The sequence below is a fragment of the Felis catus genome, chromosome D4, assembly GCF_018350175.1.
Source record: "Felis catus isolate Fca126 chromosome D4, F.catus_Fca126_mat1.0, whole genome shotgun sequence".
Taxonomy (NCBI): domain Eukaryota; kingdom Metazoa; phylum Chordata; class Mammalia; order Carnivora; family Felidae; genus Felis; species Felis catus.
The window spans coordinates 22865749-22885215 of NC_058380.1; the positions used below are offsets into that span (position 1 = coordinate 22865749).

At 45.2% G+C, this 19467-nt stretch overlaps 2 protein-coding genes across 7 annotated transcripts in view; one reads left to right on the forward strand and one right to left on the reverse strand.

The window, feature by feature from the left end:
* Positions 1–14648, reverse strand: part of TLE1 (TLE family member 1, transcriptional corepressor) — a 91043-nt gene extending 76395 nt beyond the window's left edge. For 5 of the 6 annotated variants that reach the window (XM_019815803.3, XM_011288274.4, XM_011288273.4 and 2 more), the window contains exons 1-4: positions 14130–14648; positions 13229–13329; positions 11719–11782; positions 11563–11607 (exon numbers count right to left, since the gene is read on the reverse strand). In XM_019815803.3, the coding sequence (XP_019671362.1) occupies positions 11563–11607; positions 11719–11782; positions 13229–13329; positions 14130–14153 (234 nt within the window). In that variant the 5' untranslated portion in view covers positions 14154–14648. The remainder of the gene's footprint in view (positions 1–11562; positions 11608–11718; positions 11783–13228; positions 13330–14129) is intronic. The other variant, XM_019815802.3, reaches the window with a different exon arrangement.
* A 950-nt stretch (positions 14649–15598) lies between these two features.
* Positions 15599–19467, forward strand: part of LOC109493753 (spermatogenesis-associated protein 31D1-like) — a 162818-nt gene continuing 158949 nt past the window's right edge. Inside the window, exon 1 of the mRNA XM_045042624.1 lies at positions 15599–15876. The gene's annotated coding sequence lies outside the window, so the exon portion shown is untranslated. The remainder of the gene's footprint in view (positions 15877–19467) is intronic.

Consider the following 19467-nt stretch of genomic DNA (forward strand, 5'->3'; position numbering starts at 1 on the left):
GGCTCTGGGCTGATGGCTTGGAGCCTGGAGCCTGTTTCCGATTCTGTGTCCCCCTCTCTCTCTCTGCCCCTCCCCCGTTCATGCTCTGTCTCTCTCTGTCCTAAAAATAAATAAACGTTGAAAAAAAAAATTTAAAAACAAAACAAAAACATTTCCTTTTGAGCCTAAAGATAAATTCTTCTGATCTTAGAAGGAAACAAATAAAAACCTTTGTAATTGAGGGGAAATAATGAGAAGTGAATGATTCAGATATAGGGAGGAAGGAAGCTGTTGGGCTTTGGAAAAACAAGATGGGAGCATGGCCTAGAATTCCAACAACAGGGTATAGTTTCAAAGCGACCAATAATATATTTAGATAATCAATTTCAAGAACAGGTGTTCTTCCCTCAAAGTGTCCAAGTGCCAGGCACCAATGTAATTGCTCCCATGTGAGAAACTCACTCCCGACAACTAACCTACATGGAGTAGGCACTGTTCCCATCCCCTACGCCACTAGCCTTCCTTCTCTTTTGTAAGCAGGAATAATAACCACACAAAAGGAGGCTGGGAGGACTTATACACAGCTCCTAGGGTACATGGGCACTCAATGGATGGGGGCCATGACTGCTCACTCTGATGTCCCAAATCAGCTTACTCTACAACAATCAGCCAGAGATGCTGACTTTTGAAATCCAAAGCGCTGAAAAAGACAACTAGGAACCGAGTGGGCACCTGTAGCTGCAGGCTGCTTGGACACCGGATACCCTTCCTCCATCCCAGTGGCCCAACCTTCCTTCTCTCCATTCCAGACCAAGATGCAGATCAATGTTAAGACCTCCTTTCCTAAACTGAACTCAACCTTTTTATTTTCACTCACTAATCCATAGAAGCCTTTCAAATGGCACAAATAAAGGCGGCTGCATTTTGTGCTCTAAATCAATTTTCTCCCCAGCCATCAACTAGATGTTCCCGCACAGAGAAAGAACAGCCCTTCCCTTCTAATTCAAAAATCCATACTGCCATTGCCCTTGCAAACTGCTAAACAAGCAGTATCGGCAAGTCACTTGTGTTCTGTAATATATTTACTGCAAATCCCAACGGCTTGCCTCCTAATGCAGTTTTCTATTGTGTCTGTGCGTGTCAATACACTGGCTGGTCACCTTACTTGTAAGAGGCTCTGACCGGCTGTTTGCTCAAGGCATCAAGAAGGCGCCTACGAGAGACAAAGGCTGTGCTCCTGGAGGGCCCAGCCTTGGAGAGCCTCCTCCTCACGCTGGGGTCCTCAAAGAGGTTTGTTTTTTGGCACTTCATATCCCTGCACCACCCATGGCCTCTGAGGCCAACTTAAACTCTCTAATAAGACAGTTTCTGGTCATACAAAGTTCAAAATCAGAGTCCTTTAGCACAATTATTTCCTGGTTTCCTACCTAAGGACGCTCAAACTATTCCCCACTGCAAACATGCTGATGGCACCTTAAAGGTACATTACGGAAGACTAAAAAGTAGGAAGGCTTGGGGAGAAAGGGAGTCTGGCTTTTCTGTTAAGTGCAAATCTCTGCTTCCAGGTGACAGCTGAAAAAGAAAGCACCCTAACACCATATAATGGTGGATCCCCCTAATACAACCAGGCCAAAACACAAAGGGTGAGTCCAGGAGAAAGTACTATAAAATGTTGTAAACACCTGTTGAGATGGAAATCTTAAAATGTACCTGGAGAAAAGCCCTTCTTCATCTACCAGTCTAAAACAGGGTAGGTAGCTAAAGAAATGCCTGGCCCTCCAACAAATCCTTCCAAGTTTTCCAGAGTTTTTTGCTTATCTATTGGGGAGAGGGGAGCAAAAGCTCTTGTAAGGTATGCGACAGGCAAATAACACAAAATGTTAATTTATAGACTCCTGGGATCATACAAGTGGGGATAGCATGGGTGTGCACTCTGTATTTCCTTCCTCTTTTCTGTATATTTGAAATTCTCCAGGGGCACCTGGATGATTCATTCAGTTAAGCATCTAACTTCATGAGTTTGAGCCCTGCATCAGGCTCTCTGCTGTCAGCGCAGAACCCGCTTTGGATCACGACCCCTCTGTCTCTGCCCCTCCCCCACTTGTGTGCACACTCGCTTTCTCTCTCTCAAAAATAAACATGAAAAAAAAGGAAATTCTCAATAAAATGTTTGGTGGGGTGAAGGAACCATGCAACGGCCAAAAGTAAATCATCAAGGGGTATGATCATTATTATTAAATCTGGCAACTAAGGCAAGTTAAATGCCTTTATACTTAATGCATTACAAGCAACTAATCCACAACTCTATTTAGGGGCTGTGGTCATCCTGAAGAGACACACAGGGGCTTCAGGGACAGAGATGCACACACACACTCAGTTCACACAGAAACCGAGGCCGCGGCCACACACTACTTCTGTTTTCGCTGTCTTTTCTTCAGTACAAACCCAAATATATCACTATAATGAAACTCCCCACTACAAAGCCTCTGGATGTGCGCCTGAGTAGCTCAGTGGGTTAAGTGTCTGACTTCAAATAGGTCATGATCATGCAGTTTGTGAGTTCAAGCCCTGCATCGGGCTTTGTGCTAACAGTTCAGCCTGGAGCCTGGAGGCTACTTCAGATTCTGTGTCTCCCTCTCTGCCCCTCCCCCACTTGTGCTGTCTCTCTCTCTCTCTCTCTCTCAAAAATAAATAAACATTAAAAAAAATTTTTTTTAAAAGCCTCTGGATATTCTGACCATAAATCACTTTTCCAAAAGAAAAACAACTGAGCAAAAGTGGTTATGTGAGAACTAAAGTCCTGTAAAACATCTAGTGATATCAAACAGACTTCATTTTTTTTTTTTTTTTTTATGTTTATTTATGAGAGAGAGAGTGCAGGCAGAGCTGGGACAGGGAGAGGAAGACACAGAATCCAAAGCAGACTCTAGGCTCTGAGCTGTCAGCACAGACCCCGACGTGGGGCTCAAACCCACAGACTATGAGATCAGGACCGGAGCCAAAGTTGGATGCTTAACCAACTGAGCCATCCAGGCGCCTGAAAGAGATTTCATTCTGAATTTCAGCATTAGGACCCAGATTCCTACTCTTGGCTCAAGTTTTCAATCTGGATTCCACAGATTTACTGAAGGATTGTAAGATGTCCACAAACGGCCAAAGTTGTTGGGGAAAAGCTATGTTGTGTATTAAAACATGTGGGATGTTTTTTTCTCTCTCTCTCTCAAAAATAAACAAACATTTAAAAAATTTTTTAAAAATTGGGGGGGGCGCCTGGGTGGCTTAGTCAACTGAGTGTCCGACTTTGGCTCAGGTCATGATCTCATGGCTCATGGGTTAGAGCCCCGTGTCAGGCTCTGTGCTGATAGCTCAGAGCCTGGAGCCTGCTTCGGATTTCAGATTCTGTTTCCCTCTCTGCCCCTCCCCGGCTCGTGTGTGTGTGTGTGTGTGTGTGTGTGTGTGTGTGTGTGTGTGTGTGTGTAATCTGAAAAATAAACATTAGGGGCACCTGGGTGGCTCAGTTGGCTAAGCGTCCGACTTGGGCTCAGGTCATGAACTCATAGTTCATGGGTTCAAGCCCCGCGTCAGGCTCTGTGCTCACAGTTCAGAGCCTAGAGCCTGTTTCAGATTCTTTGTCTCCCTCTCTCTCTGCCTCTCCCCTGCTCATGCTCTGTCTTTCCCTCAAAAGTAAAAAAACATTAAAAATAAATAAATAAATAAATAAATAAATAAATAAACAAACAAACAAACATTAAAGAAATTTTTTTTAAATGTGTGGGATTTTTTTGCCAAGCAACTTCTACCTGATTTTCATACAGGCTCAGGATCCGCAATGCTTACAAGTAGCACCCTCCATAGGAAGCACATTAAACACTACAAAACAAGTGCCCCCTCAGTCCAACCCACTGGCAAGGGTATGGAGGGAAGTCTCGAATGCAAGCTTCAAGCAGTCCGCAGCCTCCTTGGGAATAACAAAAGACACACATGAAAAAAACATGATTACAGAACTTGGAGCAAAAATCAGTGGTGTGACAGGTCACTGTTGGAGCTGTCGTGGAAGGCCTTGAAGTACACATGAGTGTTGTTATTTGAACTGGACCTTGAAGGATATTGAGAAAGGCCATGTGAAGCTTCACAAAAAGGCCTGGACTTTTTACAAAGAAAACACAACAACACACAACACTTTTTCAGGCACAAAGAGGAGACCCACTGGCTGGAATAAAGGACTTGTTAAGAGGAGGACAAAGGTGACCTGGTAAGACTACCAAGGACAGTGATCAGGGCAGACACACGAAGCTGTGTGAGTGACGGGCAAAGAGGCCATTACTGGAGTAAGAAGTCAAAATCAGAAAGAACAGACATACCAACATACCCAGAGACCCTAAAGGGGTTTTGCCTTCACTACTTTAAAGATGCCCCAATACCAGGGCTGGAGTCATGAGCGTCTGGACGTAAGTTGGTGGTCTCTAAAGTAGAGTGCATGTATCCCAGAGGCCGCCCAGGACATGCCAATAGGGGGCATGGAGGATGTGATGAGAACTTGTATCTTAACCCCTCTGCGTAAAATTTCCACTTACTACAAATGTATACAATATATTAGTACATAATATATTTATAACTTATAAAACTTGTATTTTAATCCCTCTGCTTAAAATTTCCACTTATTACAAATGTATACAATATATTAGTACATAATATATTTATAACTTATAAACCTGTAAGTATAAGTCTGGTGATACATTTTCAAGCGTTTTACTGACATGTTGCACAAAATACCACTGGCTAATAATCCAGTTAGACCAATAACAGCACTAACACCAAACCCAATACAGTACTGCATGTATTTCGGCAGCTGTACAAATCATATGATTTGAACGTGCAAAACTCAAACATACTTACATTCTCAAAAACTGATTCCACTTCATCAAGTGAATAATGAAAATCTAATGAATATCTACCACTACACAGGAAATAGCTGTACACACAACTCTACCTCTCCCACATGTACGGTGGAATACACACACCACATTTCACAGTTTTCTCTATTTGGCAGATGAAAAAATAAATTCAATGGATGGAAGTCTCTGTTTTTTCCTCCCAGTCTTTTCCTTATATCCAAAATGACCTTCACCCTACCCTTTCTTGGCTAACGTTTTGTGGTCAAAGAACATCTAAGCAGCAAATAATACTTCCAGAAAAGCCAAGATTTGTTTGTTATACCTTGTGCGAGAATGCGTGGGGGAAGGTTATAAACATTGTGCTCTGAGTTGCTTTCATGTTGCTTCAAAGCAGGCAAACAGAATTAAACTCAGTAATGATTAAAAACTGAAATGTGAGGGGCGCCTAGGTGGCTCAGTCGGTTAAACGTTGAACACTTAATTTCGGCTCAGGTCATGATCTCACGGTTTGTGACATGGAGCCCGGCGTCGGGCTCCACACTCACAGCACAGAGCCTGCTTGGGATTCTCTCTCTCCCTCTCTCTCTGCCCCTCGCCTACTCACGCTTGATGCTCACTCTCTCTCTCTCTCAAAATAAACTTAAAAAAATTGAAATGTGAAATGATGAAATACAGGTTTGTGCAAATTCACAGGTTGTATGATAACACTGTGTCAACATTTCTTGGTTTCATAAAACGCATGGCAAGTGGGTGGTCTATAAAGTAAACGATTCTGTGAACATCATCATTTTGCAAACAATTTTAGAAACCATTTTTTTGTTAAGCCAAGTGAATAACAACAAATGAGTATCTTAATTTATGTTAAACTTATCAGTGTAATTTTTTTTCATTTTTCAGATCAAGCTACGTCTCAGAAAAAAATTAGAAAAGCTCTCCCACATGAGTGCCCACACCTGCGCGCGCGCGCACACACACACACACACACACACACACACACACACACACACACTCGGGCATGCACTCTAACTCAAAACACCCAACTACAGTCATAGAACAATACTATGGCATGTTTCATATTGCAAAACTCACCAATCCCATTGGTGAGGACTGTTTTCTATCTATAAATGCCTACTCTTGTCAGTTATTAGCCACCCTCTGAAACAACTGCCTAAAACTTAACTAAAAATCATTATACCAAATATTCAGCATTAAAGGTACTAGAGTTCTAAAAAAAATCTCAATTTTCAAAATCTGAAGTAACAGTAAGCAACAGGGATGGGGATGGTAGGGATAATCCAGCCAATCCAAGCCTATTAGAAGCCCAGTCAGTTTCTTAGTTTCGTCCAATTTAATCCACTCCTGAAGACCACAAATATTTAATAACAGAAGAGCAAAGACTCAAAATCTATGGAAAACTAAAATGGTTCCATGAGCCCAAAACTGAATATATCATTAGTTTAACTACCACATAAGATGATTTACTTAAATATTTGCTAAAGGAACAGATTCTTTCTGTGTTTCTTAATAAACACAGAAGAGGAACGTCTTAAGCCCTCTGGCCAAAGACTCTTCTCAATGGATACACAACCCAAGCACTGGGTTTCAAACACTGGTTGGAGGTGAGGTCTGGAGGAATGACTCTCCTCTCCTAAGAGAAGCCATACTTGAGAACCTGCCCAGTCTAACCTCATTTACAGAAAGGGAAACTGAGGCCCAGGCAACTAGTCAATGACTCACCCAGTCACTAATCAAAGTCCCCTAAATGAACTGTATTTTACACCAAGGGCCATCCTAAATAAAGATCACATATTTTGTTCCTCACAGAGTTTGTTTTTGGGTTGTTGTTTTGCAGGGGTAGGGGCAGAGGGAGAGAGAGGGAGAGGGAGAGGGAGAGGGAGGGAGGGAGGGAGGGAGAGAGAGAGAGAGAGAGAGAGAGAGACAGACAGAATCAAGCAGGCTACAGGCCCAGCACAGAGACTGACACGGGGTTCCATGAGATCATGACCTGAGCTGAAATCGAGTCAGACACTTAACCACTGAAGCACCCAGGCACCCCTGGTTCCTCATAGTTTTTTGGCATTAATTTTGAATTTTAAAAATATTTTTATCTTAAGGACTATGTTTTGTGAACCCTCCCTTAAATTCTGTGCCCAAGGCAAGTGCATACCTCACCTCACCCTAGTCCAGGCTCTGGAGAGAAACCGTGAACTAGTTGACTGTTGAAGGAGTCGGGCAGGGTGACAGAAAGTAGGGAGGAATCACCCTGATTGCCAATAAAAAAACAAAGGCTAACCTTGTGCCTCAAAATGTGGGTTCTAAATACACAGGGAACTTTCTCTGTTTTAACTGATGCTTATCAAGGGCAGGCCTGGCTACTGAAGTAAAGTTGAGGACCACTTCAGTCTTGATGACAGCTGCTGTATCACAAGGTTACTAACACCTGGTGGAGCTTAACTCTGAGTGCAAGTACTCCAGCTAGTCTTTTCCCATTCTGAGACGTGGACTTAGAAAAAAAAAATCTCAAAGTGAGAACAGTAGACAGAAAACACACATGGTTAAAAAGCAGGAAGAAAGGTAAGACTTGCAGACAAATAGTAAGTCACATCTAAGGGATTAACCCACAGGTGAACCCTTAACAGGGCCACCTAAGCACTTTTAAAACACTACCAGAGAACAATTTATTTTTTAAGGGAAACTTTAAAGCACATATCAAAACGGTGGAAGCACTGTCACTCCGAAATTTACGTGGTCTGAGACACCACGCTGGCTGCAACATCACATGGAGCTTGGTTAGGCTCTCATCTGTTTTTTTCTCTTTCTCCTCTCCTTCCCCACCCCACAACCAGCACTGCAGAATACCTCTTTCCTTCCAGAGCTAGTCCTTTCATTTATTTTTAAATTCTTGGCCGCCCTGGAGAGCCCCGAGTGCCTACTCTGCCCGCTCTTCAGAAGAAGAGAGGCACAGAGAGACAAAGTGACTGATCACACTCGCTGGCTGTGAGCTCGGCCTCAACCAGGAGTCCCGACAACAGTTTCAAATTTTCTTTTGTTCTTAGACATATTTTAACCTGCAGACAGTATTGCTCGGTTGGCTACAACTTTCTACCGACCCATGGCTGTGACCTCCACAGACCAGTCAGTACTGCTGATTTTCACGAACTTCTAGAACATGCACCGAGGCCCGATGTGATCGTGTATCATGAAGCTGTCAGCACAAAGAGCGAGAGAACAGGAGAGACACACAGCCAGGCAGGCTGGGCCACCACACAGGCCTAAAGGTGATTTCATCACTAGCCTCATCCTCCAATGGCAGCGGGGTGGGTAAAGGAATGAAGCCCTAAATTCTAGGGACGAGGTGACCCAAATCCAGCTGCAACAGAAACTTGGGCTTGACAAATCCCACACTCTGAACACAGGCCCAGAGCTGCAGGCAGATCAAAACACCTACCCAAAATACCTCATCACAGGATGGGGCTAATCACTTTTCAAAACTGTTAAGTGCTATATAAATTCACACCACTAAAGACAACTTATGGCATGGCTTCATCAGCACCCTGAAAAGATACACAAGTAGAATAAATAAGGCTTATGTATTTACAGTGAATCTTGTTCCAAAACTATCAAATGAGGTAATACCACACACCACATGACAGAAAACAAAACTTTAAAGATCACACTGCCAAACACACTAGGCACAGCCCTCAAAACAACTAGATTCACATTAACCTGCTATTTTCTAACGCACCCTAACACTTTGGTGGTATCAAATTGCCTCAATTTTTCATGAGATGTCTCCACCTCTCCTGTAGAGATATACCTAAAATTTATGATCTACCTGGAGAGAGAAGGACAGGCAGAGATCTATAAAAGACTCAAAACAAAAAAAAAAAACCAAAAAAACTGTCTTAGTGCTACAATAACAAATTTAAGTACCCATTACCATCCCTAGTCCGCTGACTTTTCAGTAACCAGCCACAAATGGGAACAGAGAAAGTAAGGGGAAGGCTTATCAGGAAGTGTTGACACAACATAAACATGGACCGTGGGCACAAAACCAAGTAAGGAAACCACAATTATACCATTCTCGATTTGGACGCACTTCCACTTTAAAACTTCCAGACGGAAAAGTCGGTGGTGAGATCTGACACTGAAATCTCTACAACTCACTCTGTCGACAAACCCGCTGAAAGGTAGGGAGAGAGAGCGGTAGTCACACTGCAGACAAATCTTAACAACATTAAAGCTCTCTCCACGGAAAGTTTCCCCATCGCTGTGTTGTTTTTTTTTTTTTTTCAGTAACAAAGATGTTGTCAGAAATGACAATTTTTTGTGTCCCTTGATGATGCCTTGCTAGCATTTGGTTATAAGCCATAAAGCAGGACTAATTCCAGCCTGTCAGGAGTCTCGCTAATGCCCAGTTTCCCCCCAGAGAGAATTCCTGTCAAATCTAATGAGAGCTCCAAAGGCTCTCTCTACAATATAATGAGCACTTAGGCCATGCTGGTGATCAGGCGGCAAAAAGCATCAATTTGAGCCTGGCTACACCCTGGGGGCCAGACGTCACCAGTTTTAATAAGAATTATGATTACTAGCTGCACCAAATGCCTCCTCAGAACTTATTATTAATGTGTGACATTCAGAAGGATGTTTTTCAAATGTAAGGCCACTTTAAACTGAATTATAGCACTGCTTTGCACACCACTCTAGTTAAGGGTCTGTCAGCATTTACAGTATAAACTAAATTTCAGGGGACTTAATACCCTACCATGAAGAACATGGCATCTCTCAGCTTTTCACATTTTTCAAATTACTGAGCCAATTACACACAGCATATTATTAATGCATACTGGCTCATGGATGGACAATATATACCCACAAATGCCCAATAGAGTATAGAAACTCATTAGAAACCTATTTTCACACCATGGGGCTCCTGACCCTCTTCACCCCTTCTTCCTTTTTCCTACTTGATAACGAAGAGGTCATGTAACCTACAGGAGCCCAGAAGAATTATACACCTCCTTTACCTCCCCAATAAATCCTGCACCAGCATACAACAGCATACGGAGGTGGTGCTTCCTTGTAAAGGAGTTGGTGAAGTTATTAAATTCTTTGAGTTCATGAGTTTAAGAAAAAACTCAGCCTCCTCTTACCCTTCTACAATATTTGTTAGCAAAATATGTGCCTTTAGGGTAACTTACAAAAAAAGTGGCAGGTTACAACTCTTCACCCAGTTTATTTGCATAATTCATTTAAATGACCATACAACTTCTTGCCCAATTACTATCAACAAGTTACAACTGCCTCAATCAGACACTAGCCACTGAAACACAAAAAACAAAGGCACAAGCCCAACATAATCTAGGCTACCAACTTTGCAAATCAGAATAAAATCAGCATTTTAAAAGCCCAATTATATTATTAATGAAAGGCCTTGAACTTAACTATCTCTTTCCAAAAACATATCTGAGAACAGATCTACTGTACAAGACGGTAACTTAACATTATGAAATCTATGATGAATTAAAAATCAAAGAGTGCGGAGTTACAAAAGCAGAATTCAACTCTGAAACACACTTGCTTAATGAAAGTCTTTGAATATAAGGAAGATCTGAAGGCTGAACTAATCAATTTCTCCACTGTGCCCCAGCCGGTCAGCCATGCTCTTTAATTTAATGAAACAAGGGTTTGAGATGAAATAGCACATATACATCAAGTAAGAATTGTATTGTTGCACTTTGAAATGTGTCCAACTGTGCAACTTCATCTGATGATAATTTTTTAAGAGGCAATCGATTTCTAAAAGACTTATTGTACCAGCGTCTTGATGAAAAAGTGAATGTCAGCATATCTCCAGAATACTTACACCCTGCCATTAATGCTTTCTTTGGCAGACAATGACTACTCAATCGAGGGTCCTTTGGGCTGAGCAATCATTTAGCTTTTCTTCTCTTATGAGGTCCTTAGTGCCTTGTTCCAGCTCAATACTCTTTTTATACACCATTATAGTAGCCATAAGTGTGAATTTTATGGGAACTTGCAAACTCATAGTCATAGCTAGAGCTTTCCAGTCACTAATCTTTTCATGCTTTTAAAACCACTAGGACTGAAGCAACTCCCAACATATGCTGTGGCCATAAAAGAATGCTTTTTCACCTCCACATCCGCATCAATTGAGAAATTTTTCAAAAAGATGTCTGCTAATAAGCCACTAACCTTGAGTGTCATTTTATGCAACTCCAAAGCATAAAAGAGAACCCCATAGTTAGTCATACATTTTTTAACCTGATTAGGGAACTCCCAAATATCCTTCTTTCCCCCAAAAGACCACACTGCTTTCCAAACTAGCAAAAAAACATTAGCTATTCTGAATTCCAGAATGCTACAGGATACCCAGATCTTTCAAGAGAAGAATAAATCTATCCAGGTAGAAAAGTCAACTCAAGACTCAATTTCTATCAGTCTGTAAACAGGTTGGTTCACATTTTCAAAGTACCTCTCATCTAGTCATTTAAAGATTCTGTAATTGTCAAGAAGCAACCCTTGCTGCAAAACACTGTCACCAATTCACAGGAAGGGAAACCAAGGCAGCAAACCAGCATACAAATCCTCCCACTATTGAGGATAAAGCCAGTTTTACAGAATCGTCACTAATTTCTCATTTCAACTTGATTTAACTAAAGCTTACCTGTTTATGCATTTCTATGTTTAATCCATAAGACATTTCATAATACTGCAAAAAGAAAAAAATCAAGCATTTCGTTAACTCATGTTTTATAATGTTAAGAACACATATTTGCTAATATTACATAAAAAGGAAAAAAGGACAATCTTTGATACCTACCATCACATAGTGCCTCTGCATTTCTGTCTTTTCACTTGCCAGTTTCTCACATTCCAATTTAAGGCTACAAAAACAAAACATGCAACTTAATGTAAACATTATGTCACTTGTTTTAACATCTGCCTCACATATTTGCACTTCAAGTAAAAACACAGACCAATGTGGAAAAGCCATAAACTATCTAGGTAAACATCCAAAAGCTTTGTCCTTGCATTTAATAGGGAAAAGGGATAAGGTGAACAGTATAGGGTATCCATTCAGCTATTATTTTCCTTCTTAGTGTATACCTGGTCAGATGCCAAGAATGAAGAATCTGTCAAAAAAAACCTCTGATCTTCCCAGAAGACCAATTCCTCCTCCTTGTCATCTGTTCCCTCCTACTTCCCCACACCAGTTTGCTCGTTTGGACTCCACCAAAATCTGGCCTTTGCACAATTCTCAGCCTCAGACATAGACTGTACTACCTTTGCCAACTCAAATAGTCTCTAGGTTTGAAAACTGTACTTATAAAGTTACTTCTACAATTGTTGGTCCGTTTTAAAACCTTTGGTTTTTAAATCCCTGCCAAAATATGTTAAGTAGCTGCTGCAATAAAGTGGTTTGAAGTCCTCCTTGCTTGGTAAACACTAGTGGGCAGGTATGCCTCAAGTTCCAGAGATAATTATCTTGAAGCAGACAAAAGGTCAATAATCAGAAAGCCTCTGACAAAAGAAGAAAATTCACACCCAAGCGTCTGTGTGCTTTTTCTCAAGCAGGACAAAAATTAAAACTGTCATTACAGTTATCTCTTAGCGCTAATCAGCTAAGACTTCATAGAAACAAGGAAAGAAAATAACATTTCTGGAAAATTCACTACGGACAGGTGTTTTAAATCATTTTTCATTTATGAACCTCTTGAAGTAGGTCTCATCAGGTGAAGAGACGAACCTGAAATGTATATAAATGAGACTGGAATCCCTTGTCCTACCCAAACCAAGGAAGAATGATGCCAAAGCAGGGAAGCTTTACCCTACATATATCCACCCCCATCTTCACCACCAATGATGGGCACAGCTACCAGCATCTAGCCTTCCATAATGGACTTTGCCTCAGACAACCCAATCCTTTAGTATAGCAGAGCGATTTCAACATTGGCTCTGCCTCCCTAAACCTGCACTCCAGGGCTGGGGCATCGATTGAACCAAGGTTTCAGCTCAGCTTGTTGCAAAATAAATAAACGAAGTGCAAATATTGACGGTTCTCATGCAACTCCTAAATACTCGAAAAGACTCCCTGGAACAGCAGCAAACGGGCAAAAGGGAAACAATGGTAGGAGGAGGAGACTAGAGAAGAGGCGGCCCGGGAAGAACCTGGAAAGGGGGTAACTTGAATGACAGGTCTTAACTGCGACTCCACACGCCACCGCCTGGACGCAAGTACTAAGTACAGCCGCCACCGCCACCAGGCAGGGCGAGGAGGGGCACCGGGCTGCCCCCGAGCTACTGCTCGCCCAGCGCGGCCGGACACGCACCTGTGATACTGGGCCTGCAGAAACTGGAATTCCTCTTTAATCCGGTCCAGGGACTCCGGGATAGTGAACTTGAAGGGCTGGCCTGCAGCCTGGTGCGGCGTCTGGGGGCCACCAGTGAGGGGAACCGAGGGACGGGGGTGGGGGCAGATAGATAAAACAGTAAGTCAGAGAACGGAGAAGTGGGTGGGACATAAAAAATAGTTAGAAATGGCAAGAAACGGAGCCCCGAACTCGAGTTTGCTCCGCACTTTATGGAGGCAGGAAGTGGTCCTTCGCCCGTGCTCGAGCCTCCAAAGAGATTTAGAGCTTCTTCCAGGCTTCAGGGCGGGTCGCGGTTACGTGCGCCCAAGTCGCCCGGCTGGAACGACAGAGGCTCCCGGGCGGCCGGTGAACACCCGGCCAGATTGTCATCGAGGACACCGCCCCCTCCCCCAAGGGAGCAATAATGACCCCAAGGATCAGAGTAGAAAAACAACTCCCTAACGCTCCCCGTTCCCAGAATCGCCGGGGCCATCTCCAGGAGCGCCGGAACGGGGGCTGCATTGACATGTAAATAGGCGAGACAAGAAACAAAGGGGTGGGGGCGCCCTACCCGCCACAGGGAGGCGGGGGGGGGGGGGCGATGTCGCTTCGAAAAAGAAACCCCAGCCTCCCCGGGCGCCCCCACCCGCCCTGTCTAGACATCAACTTCGAGGGGGCCCATAGTAAAGGGGGGAAATTGAGAGTTTCAGCTCATTCCCCAGCCCAAGAGGGGACCTAATCAGCCTTGCACCCCTAGAGGCTAGGGAGTCCTCCAGAAATGTAACAGAGACCCGTCTCCAGCTCGGGAAAAGCGCCCATCCCTACCCCACCCCCCATCCCACAGCCCAGACCCTCCAACCAGCACCCTGCCGCGCCTCACCGGGTGCCGGCTCTGCGGGAACATCGCTCTGGCGGCGGCCGCAGCTCTGTTTCCGGACAACTCAATTCTCCGCTCAATTTCCAACTTTAATCCCGCCGAGGAAAATTTAGCCGAGAAGCCAGGCAGAAACGAGGAGCGCGGGGAGCGCGCTGGCCACGCACGCAGGCGCGCTCGGCGGGGCGCACCGGTCACTTGGCGCCCGGCTGCTCCTGCTCCCGCCGCTGCGGGTTCCCTCGCTCAGGGCCACATTTCGGGGCTCCCCGGGCCCGGCTACACCAAGAACCTGCGCGGTGACGCCGGCCCCCAAGAAAAGGGCGCGGGGGCTGCGATCCAACCCGCGGGCCTCGGCCGCCCCGGCGGGGAGGTGAGGGCGCGGTGATTCTGGCCGCGCTCCTCTCGGCGATCCGCGTGCGCGGCACTCTTCCGGGGCAAACAAATCCAAGCGGACTGCTTTTCTTCGCTCTTCCCCCGGCCCGCCTCCTCTCCGGGTTTTCCCCGCGGCGCCGACCGCGGGTGAGGTGCAGGTGGCCCGGCGCCCCCGGCTAACACCACACAAACAAACCTGGCGACGTTAAGGACCGACCGCTGCGGGTCCGGGCAGCCCCTTCAGCCGGGCGCTCGCGGGCTCCGGGGAGCGGCAGAGGCTCCGCGCCCCGCGCTCCGAAGCCTCAGCCCGGGCGGAGGAGCGCGGGATGACGATGAGGCGGGGAAAGTGCGGAGGGCGCGCCGGGAGGCGGCTCGGCACGCCCCGTGCGACCAACACTCGGTCTTCTCCCCGGTTGCACAAACCCTCCTGGCCCGGCGGGGCTACTCCACTGAGGGTAGTCCCGCAGCCGCCCGCTGCTCCTCGATCCCGGGGCGCATCCGGGCGCCGCGCCCCGCGCGCACTCGCCCCGCACGGCCGGCCCGGCCGCTCTGGACTCTTCCTCCGAGCCCCTTCCTCGGCCCTCTTTCCTTCCTTCCCTTCGTCTGCTGCTCCGCAAAGGGCGCTCCAGCCCGCTGCAAAGTTCTCTCACGACCCGGGGGGCGACATCCACGAGATGATGGGGGAAAAAAGCAGGAGTGCGCTCCGAAGCTCGGCCTCCCTACCCGGCGGGCAAACTCCGCGGGCGGGTCGGGAGTAGTCGCGGCGGGGGTTAGGTCGCCACCGGCCGGCGGAGGTCCGGGATGGTGGCGCGGGTCCCGCCCGGCCGTGAGAGAGTGGGGGTGGCGCAGTCGGCCGCCTCAGGGACGCGGGGCACAGGGTACCCGCCGCTGCTGCTGTTCTGCAGCCGCCGCTCCCGCCGCCGCCGCCCGCGCCTCTCGCGCCGGTTACATTAACACGCGGTTTCACACTCCGGAGCTAACCAGCGCCGGCCCCGCCCAGCCCCGCGCGGGCGGGGGGCGGGAGCACAGAGCCGGCGGGGACGTGGGCCCGGCGGTGACGGGGGGAGTTGGGGGGGGGGGGGAAGCAGGGAAGCGTCGCCAGCCAATCGCGCGCGTCGCGCCCAACGTGGGGTGCTGACGCGCCGCGTCCCCGGAGCCTATAGCAGCAGAGCACCGGACGGACCGTCCTCCCCCTCCTCTCCTACCCCGTTTGCTTCCATCTCCGCCGTCTCCTCGGTCTCCCCTCCCACCCCTCTACCCCTCCTCCGCCAGCCGTGTCCTCCCCGGCTCGGAGAGGAACTGTTCCTGGAGGAGCCGCGGGACGTCGAAACCAACCAATGAGAAGAGGCGAGACGCGGAGATTGGCACTGTGGATGGGAAGGTCGGTGGGAAGGAGAGCGGCGGGGCTGGGCTGTCAATCAAAGTAACGTGGGGCCTGCGAGGGAGCGCGCAGGAGCGCGCGAGCGGGAGGGCCCAGAGAGTGTGTAGTCGCGGAAGCTGGGGGCTCGAGTTTGCAAAAAAAAAAAAAAAAAAAAAAAAATCTTGCCACTTGTTCACTTTTCCCTTTAATGGAAATCCTAAAATATCAGTGAAAGTAACTCAACTAACCGCGTAGTTTCTTAAGGGGTGCGGGAGTTGGGGGTGGGAGGGGTGGTAGTTCGAGCCAAACGCGTCTTTCAGTGTTCGCCCCTTGTTTGATGCTCCTCTTTTGAAAGTGAGGTCACATTCAAAAATTTCTCTGAGGATTGTTTTTCCTTGAGCTGCCTTTTCGTGAGAAGGCGTGGACTGTGCACTTGGTGGAAAATGCGGCAGCGCCTTGGCTGGCGTACGTACACCGGCCGTCTAAGACTAGGCTTTTAATTTTAGTGCTCACTCCCTTCTTTGCACCCAACGTGGTAGAGATTGGCTTTTATTGGCGCCTTTCAAAGGACTTTGCAAAAAGGTTGGCCTGTTTTCGTTTGGCGGGAAGGATACCTAAGTTACTGCCAGGGTAAGGCACGCGCGTCCCAGTCTTCGATCGAGGCTTTTGCCCGGGTTCGAAATCTCTGGTCCTTGTCTTCAAAGTATGGACTTCGCGGGCTTGGAGTAGGGGACTGCTGAGAGTTTTAGGGGCCTCTCAGCAGCTTGAGCACGAGTCTGATTCCAATTACTAGAAACAAAGGGAGACAATGGGATAAACCAGCTTTGAGACCTGGAAACCTCTCCTGCCCACTCTTAGTCCCATGCTTCGGGTGGTTTCCCCAGGCTGAGCTGCGTAAGGAGCTAAATGGGAAGCGTTGGGTGCATGACATGGCTAAAATTCTTATGAGTGGAATTTGACCTAAAAGGTTTTTTTGAGATTTTAAATAAACGGGGCACACTGTGTAAATCTCCAGTTTTTGTCTGTTTCTCCAAATATACCACCCAGCAGAAAACCTTCAGTATTGCCGCATTTATATTTTTGTTTAAAGAATAGTTAGGTTGAGCTGTTGCCACACACACACACACACACACACACACACACACACACACACACACACACACGATTGGTGAATGAACAACGGTGTTGTATCCAAATGGTGATGAATTCTTCCATAAGAAAGACACATCGACAAGCATTGATCCTAGGTTGGAATATACTTAACACGTTTTTGGTATTAATAGCCCCCGTGTCCTCATTTATTTTACTTTCAAGAGACTTATGAAAAGGCATTTATTTAAACAGAAATACATTTTATTCGAAGGTTTGCTTTCTCAGAGACCTTTTTCTTGAAATATTAAAAGAATCATTTTAGATAATACATTTCACTGTTGGAGTTGATTTTAAATATGTATGATATTGATTTGTCTATAATTGCATCAGTCCCAAATATCAATTATAAATGAAAAATTAAAGGAGCAATTTTAGCCAGCTTGTACAAGGCCATAGTAAATTCTTAAACAAGTTTCAGCATGCGGTTTTGCAGTGTTCTCATTAAGTGGGTTTGGGGAGGGGGTTATATTCATTTTGCTAACTTGGAGAATGAAAAGGAAGCAAGCACTGCCCCACTTTCCTGAGTTAGATTGATTGATGACTCAAAGCAGGCTTGCTCCACATATAGGACCTTTTGAAATAATATGATCCATGGGCAACTAAGCTTTGACTTTGGCAACCTGCGTTCCCTCGAAAACTTGGTCTCTTGAGTGGGCCAGTCTGTGGTCAGTTCATCCCATAATCAGCCTCAGGACTGTGTAAAAAGAACTTGGATGCCACAAATATGCCTGTGCCTGCTCGTCCAACTGAAACAACGGAGACTTCTCCCTGGCTTACCCAAGCTTTACTTTGATTTACTGGCACACACTGGTAATTAGGTTTAAACAGAGGAATTAAAACGGTATATTTTGAGACAGGAGCCTTCTGAATTCCTTATAATGTAGTATCTGGAAAAAAGAAAGAGTAATGATTTTAAAATTGGAAGACCTTTAATTGTGTGCATAAAGATGGTTGGTTTTCGAGTGTATCCCATCCTCCTTGACAGAGGGAGAAGGCTGGGCCCCTTTTCAAGGTCATATTTTCCTCTGTGATTGTCATGCTGTAATAATTATACTACAAAACTCTCATCAAACTGCATTACAAATGATGGTGTTTAAACAATCAAGTAGCTTTAATCTTATGTTTTAAATGATATATGTGCAGATTGTCTACAGCCTGTTTAGAAGAAAATAATCCTACTCATGAAATCTATAATTTTAGTCTTCTATTTAAAGTCTGCTAACCATAGTCTTTTTTACCTTTAACATATTCATATGTTGGTGATGTTTTAACATGAAATGATATTAAGTACTGCGCTTCCACAGAAAATTGTCTCTGAAAAAAACAATCCCTTTTTATCCTCTGCAAAGAAACAAAAAGATTGCCAGATTGTTTATTTTATCATTGATGTATATATGGGTATATTTCCATTCATTTGTTGCTGACTATCAAATTTTCATAACTCATGAAATGGCACAAGTCATTACAAAAACTAGATGTTGTATATAGTATAGATTCTGGACAAAATAGAAAACACTGTGGATGCTGGTCATAGAAATTATGCATCTTTTAAATCTATTACTTTTTTATTTGAAATGAATAATATCTAAAGTTCACTTGTTATTTTCTCTTATAGCTGTGAATTATTTCTTATATGTTTTCTCATCTGCCTTTTTTTTTAAACTGAGAGTTTTCTTAAACCTGAGAATGTAGGGTCCAGAAGAAATTTTCTCAGCATTGCTATATAACCCTTTCCCCCACCTCTTTACCAAAGAAAAGGGCAGTACGGGCGTGGGGCATGGAGGAGAGAAAGCAAAGGAAGAAAAAAAAATCAGTAGCAGATCCATGCAGCAGTAAAACCTCAAATAAAATCACATCCAAAGAATCTCTTGCGGTTTCACACAATATGGTAAAATTAGAGATTGCAGGAAACCAACTAAATTAAACTGGGAGCATTTGAAGAGAAACGAGCAGAGTTTATGAAAATGACACATTGACTGACCAGTATGCTTTTTTATCAACAATTTCTTTGTTAAGATGCAGATCAAAGGAACCTGCATATGTTTTCATTTTGTTCTAACTAGAAAATTACATCCAGATGTTTAATAGGCATTTGGTTGGTTTTTCAGCATTGATTAGATATGTTGGTTCTGTTTGCTTACAAGTGTAGCCGGATCATTAGCTAATGCAAAGAAATGTTTGCTGTGAGTTGCTAATTAGGGCTTTTGGAAACCCTCCATGCTCAAGAACAATTTGTACAGTGGCCAGATGAACTTGAGGGACTTGAGGAAGTTGTTTTCCTTCTCTGGTAGGGTGGGGAGTAGCAGACAGCCCCATTCCCTAATCTCCCTTTGCCTATGGGGATTGGGATGCTATCCCTGAGGATTAGAGTACAAATAAATTAGGAAGAGACCACACAGGCACTCCCAAACACGGAGATCAATGTGCCTTTTCTGGAACCACCATGTTGTCTTTGGGAGT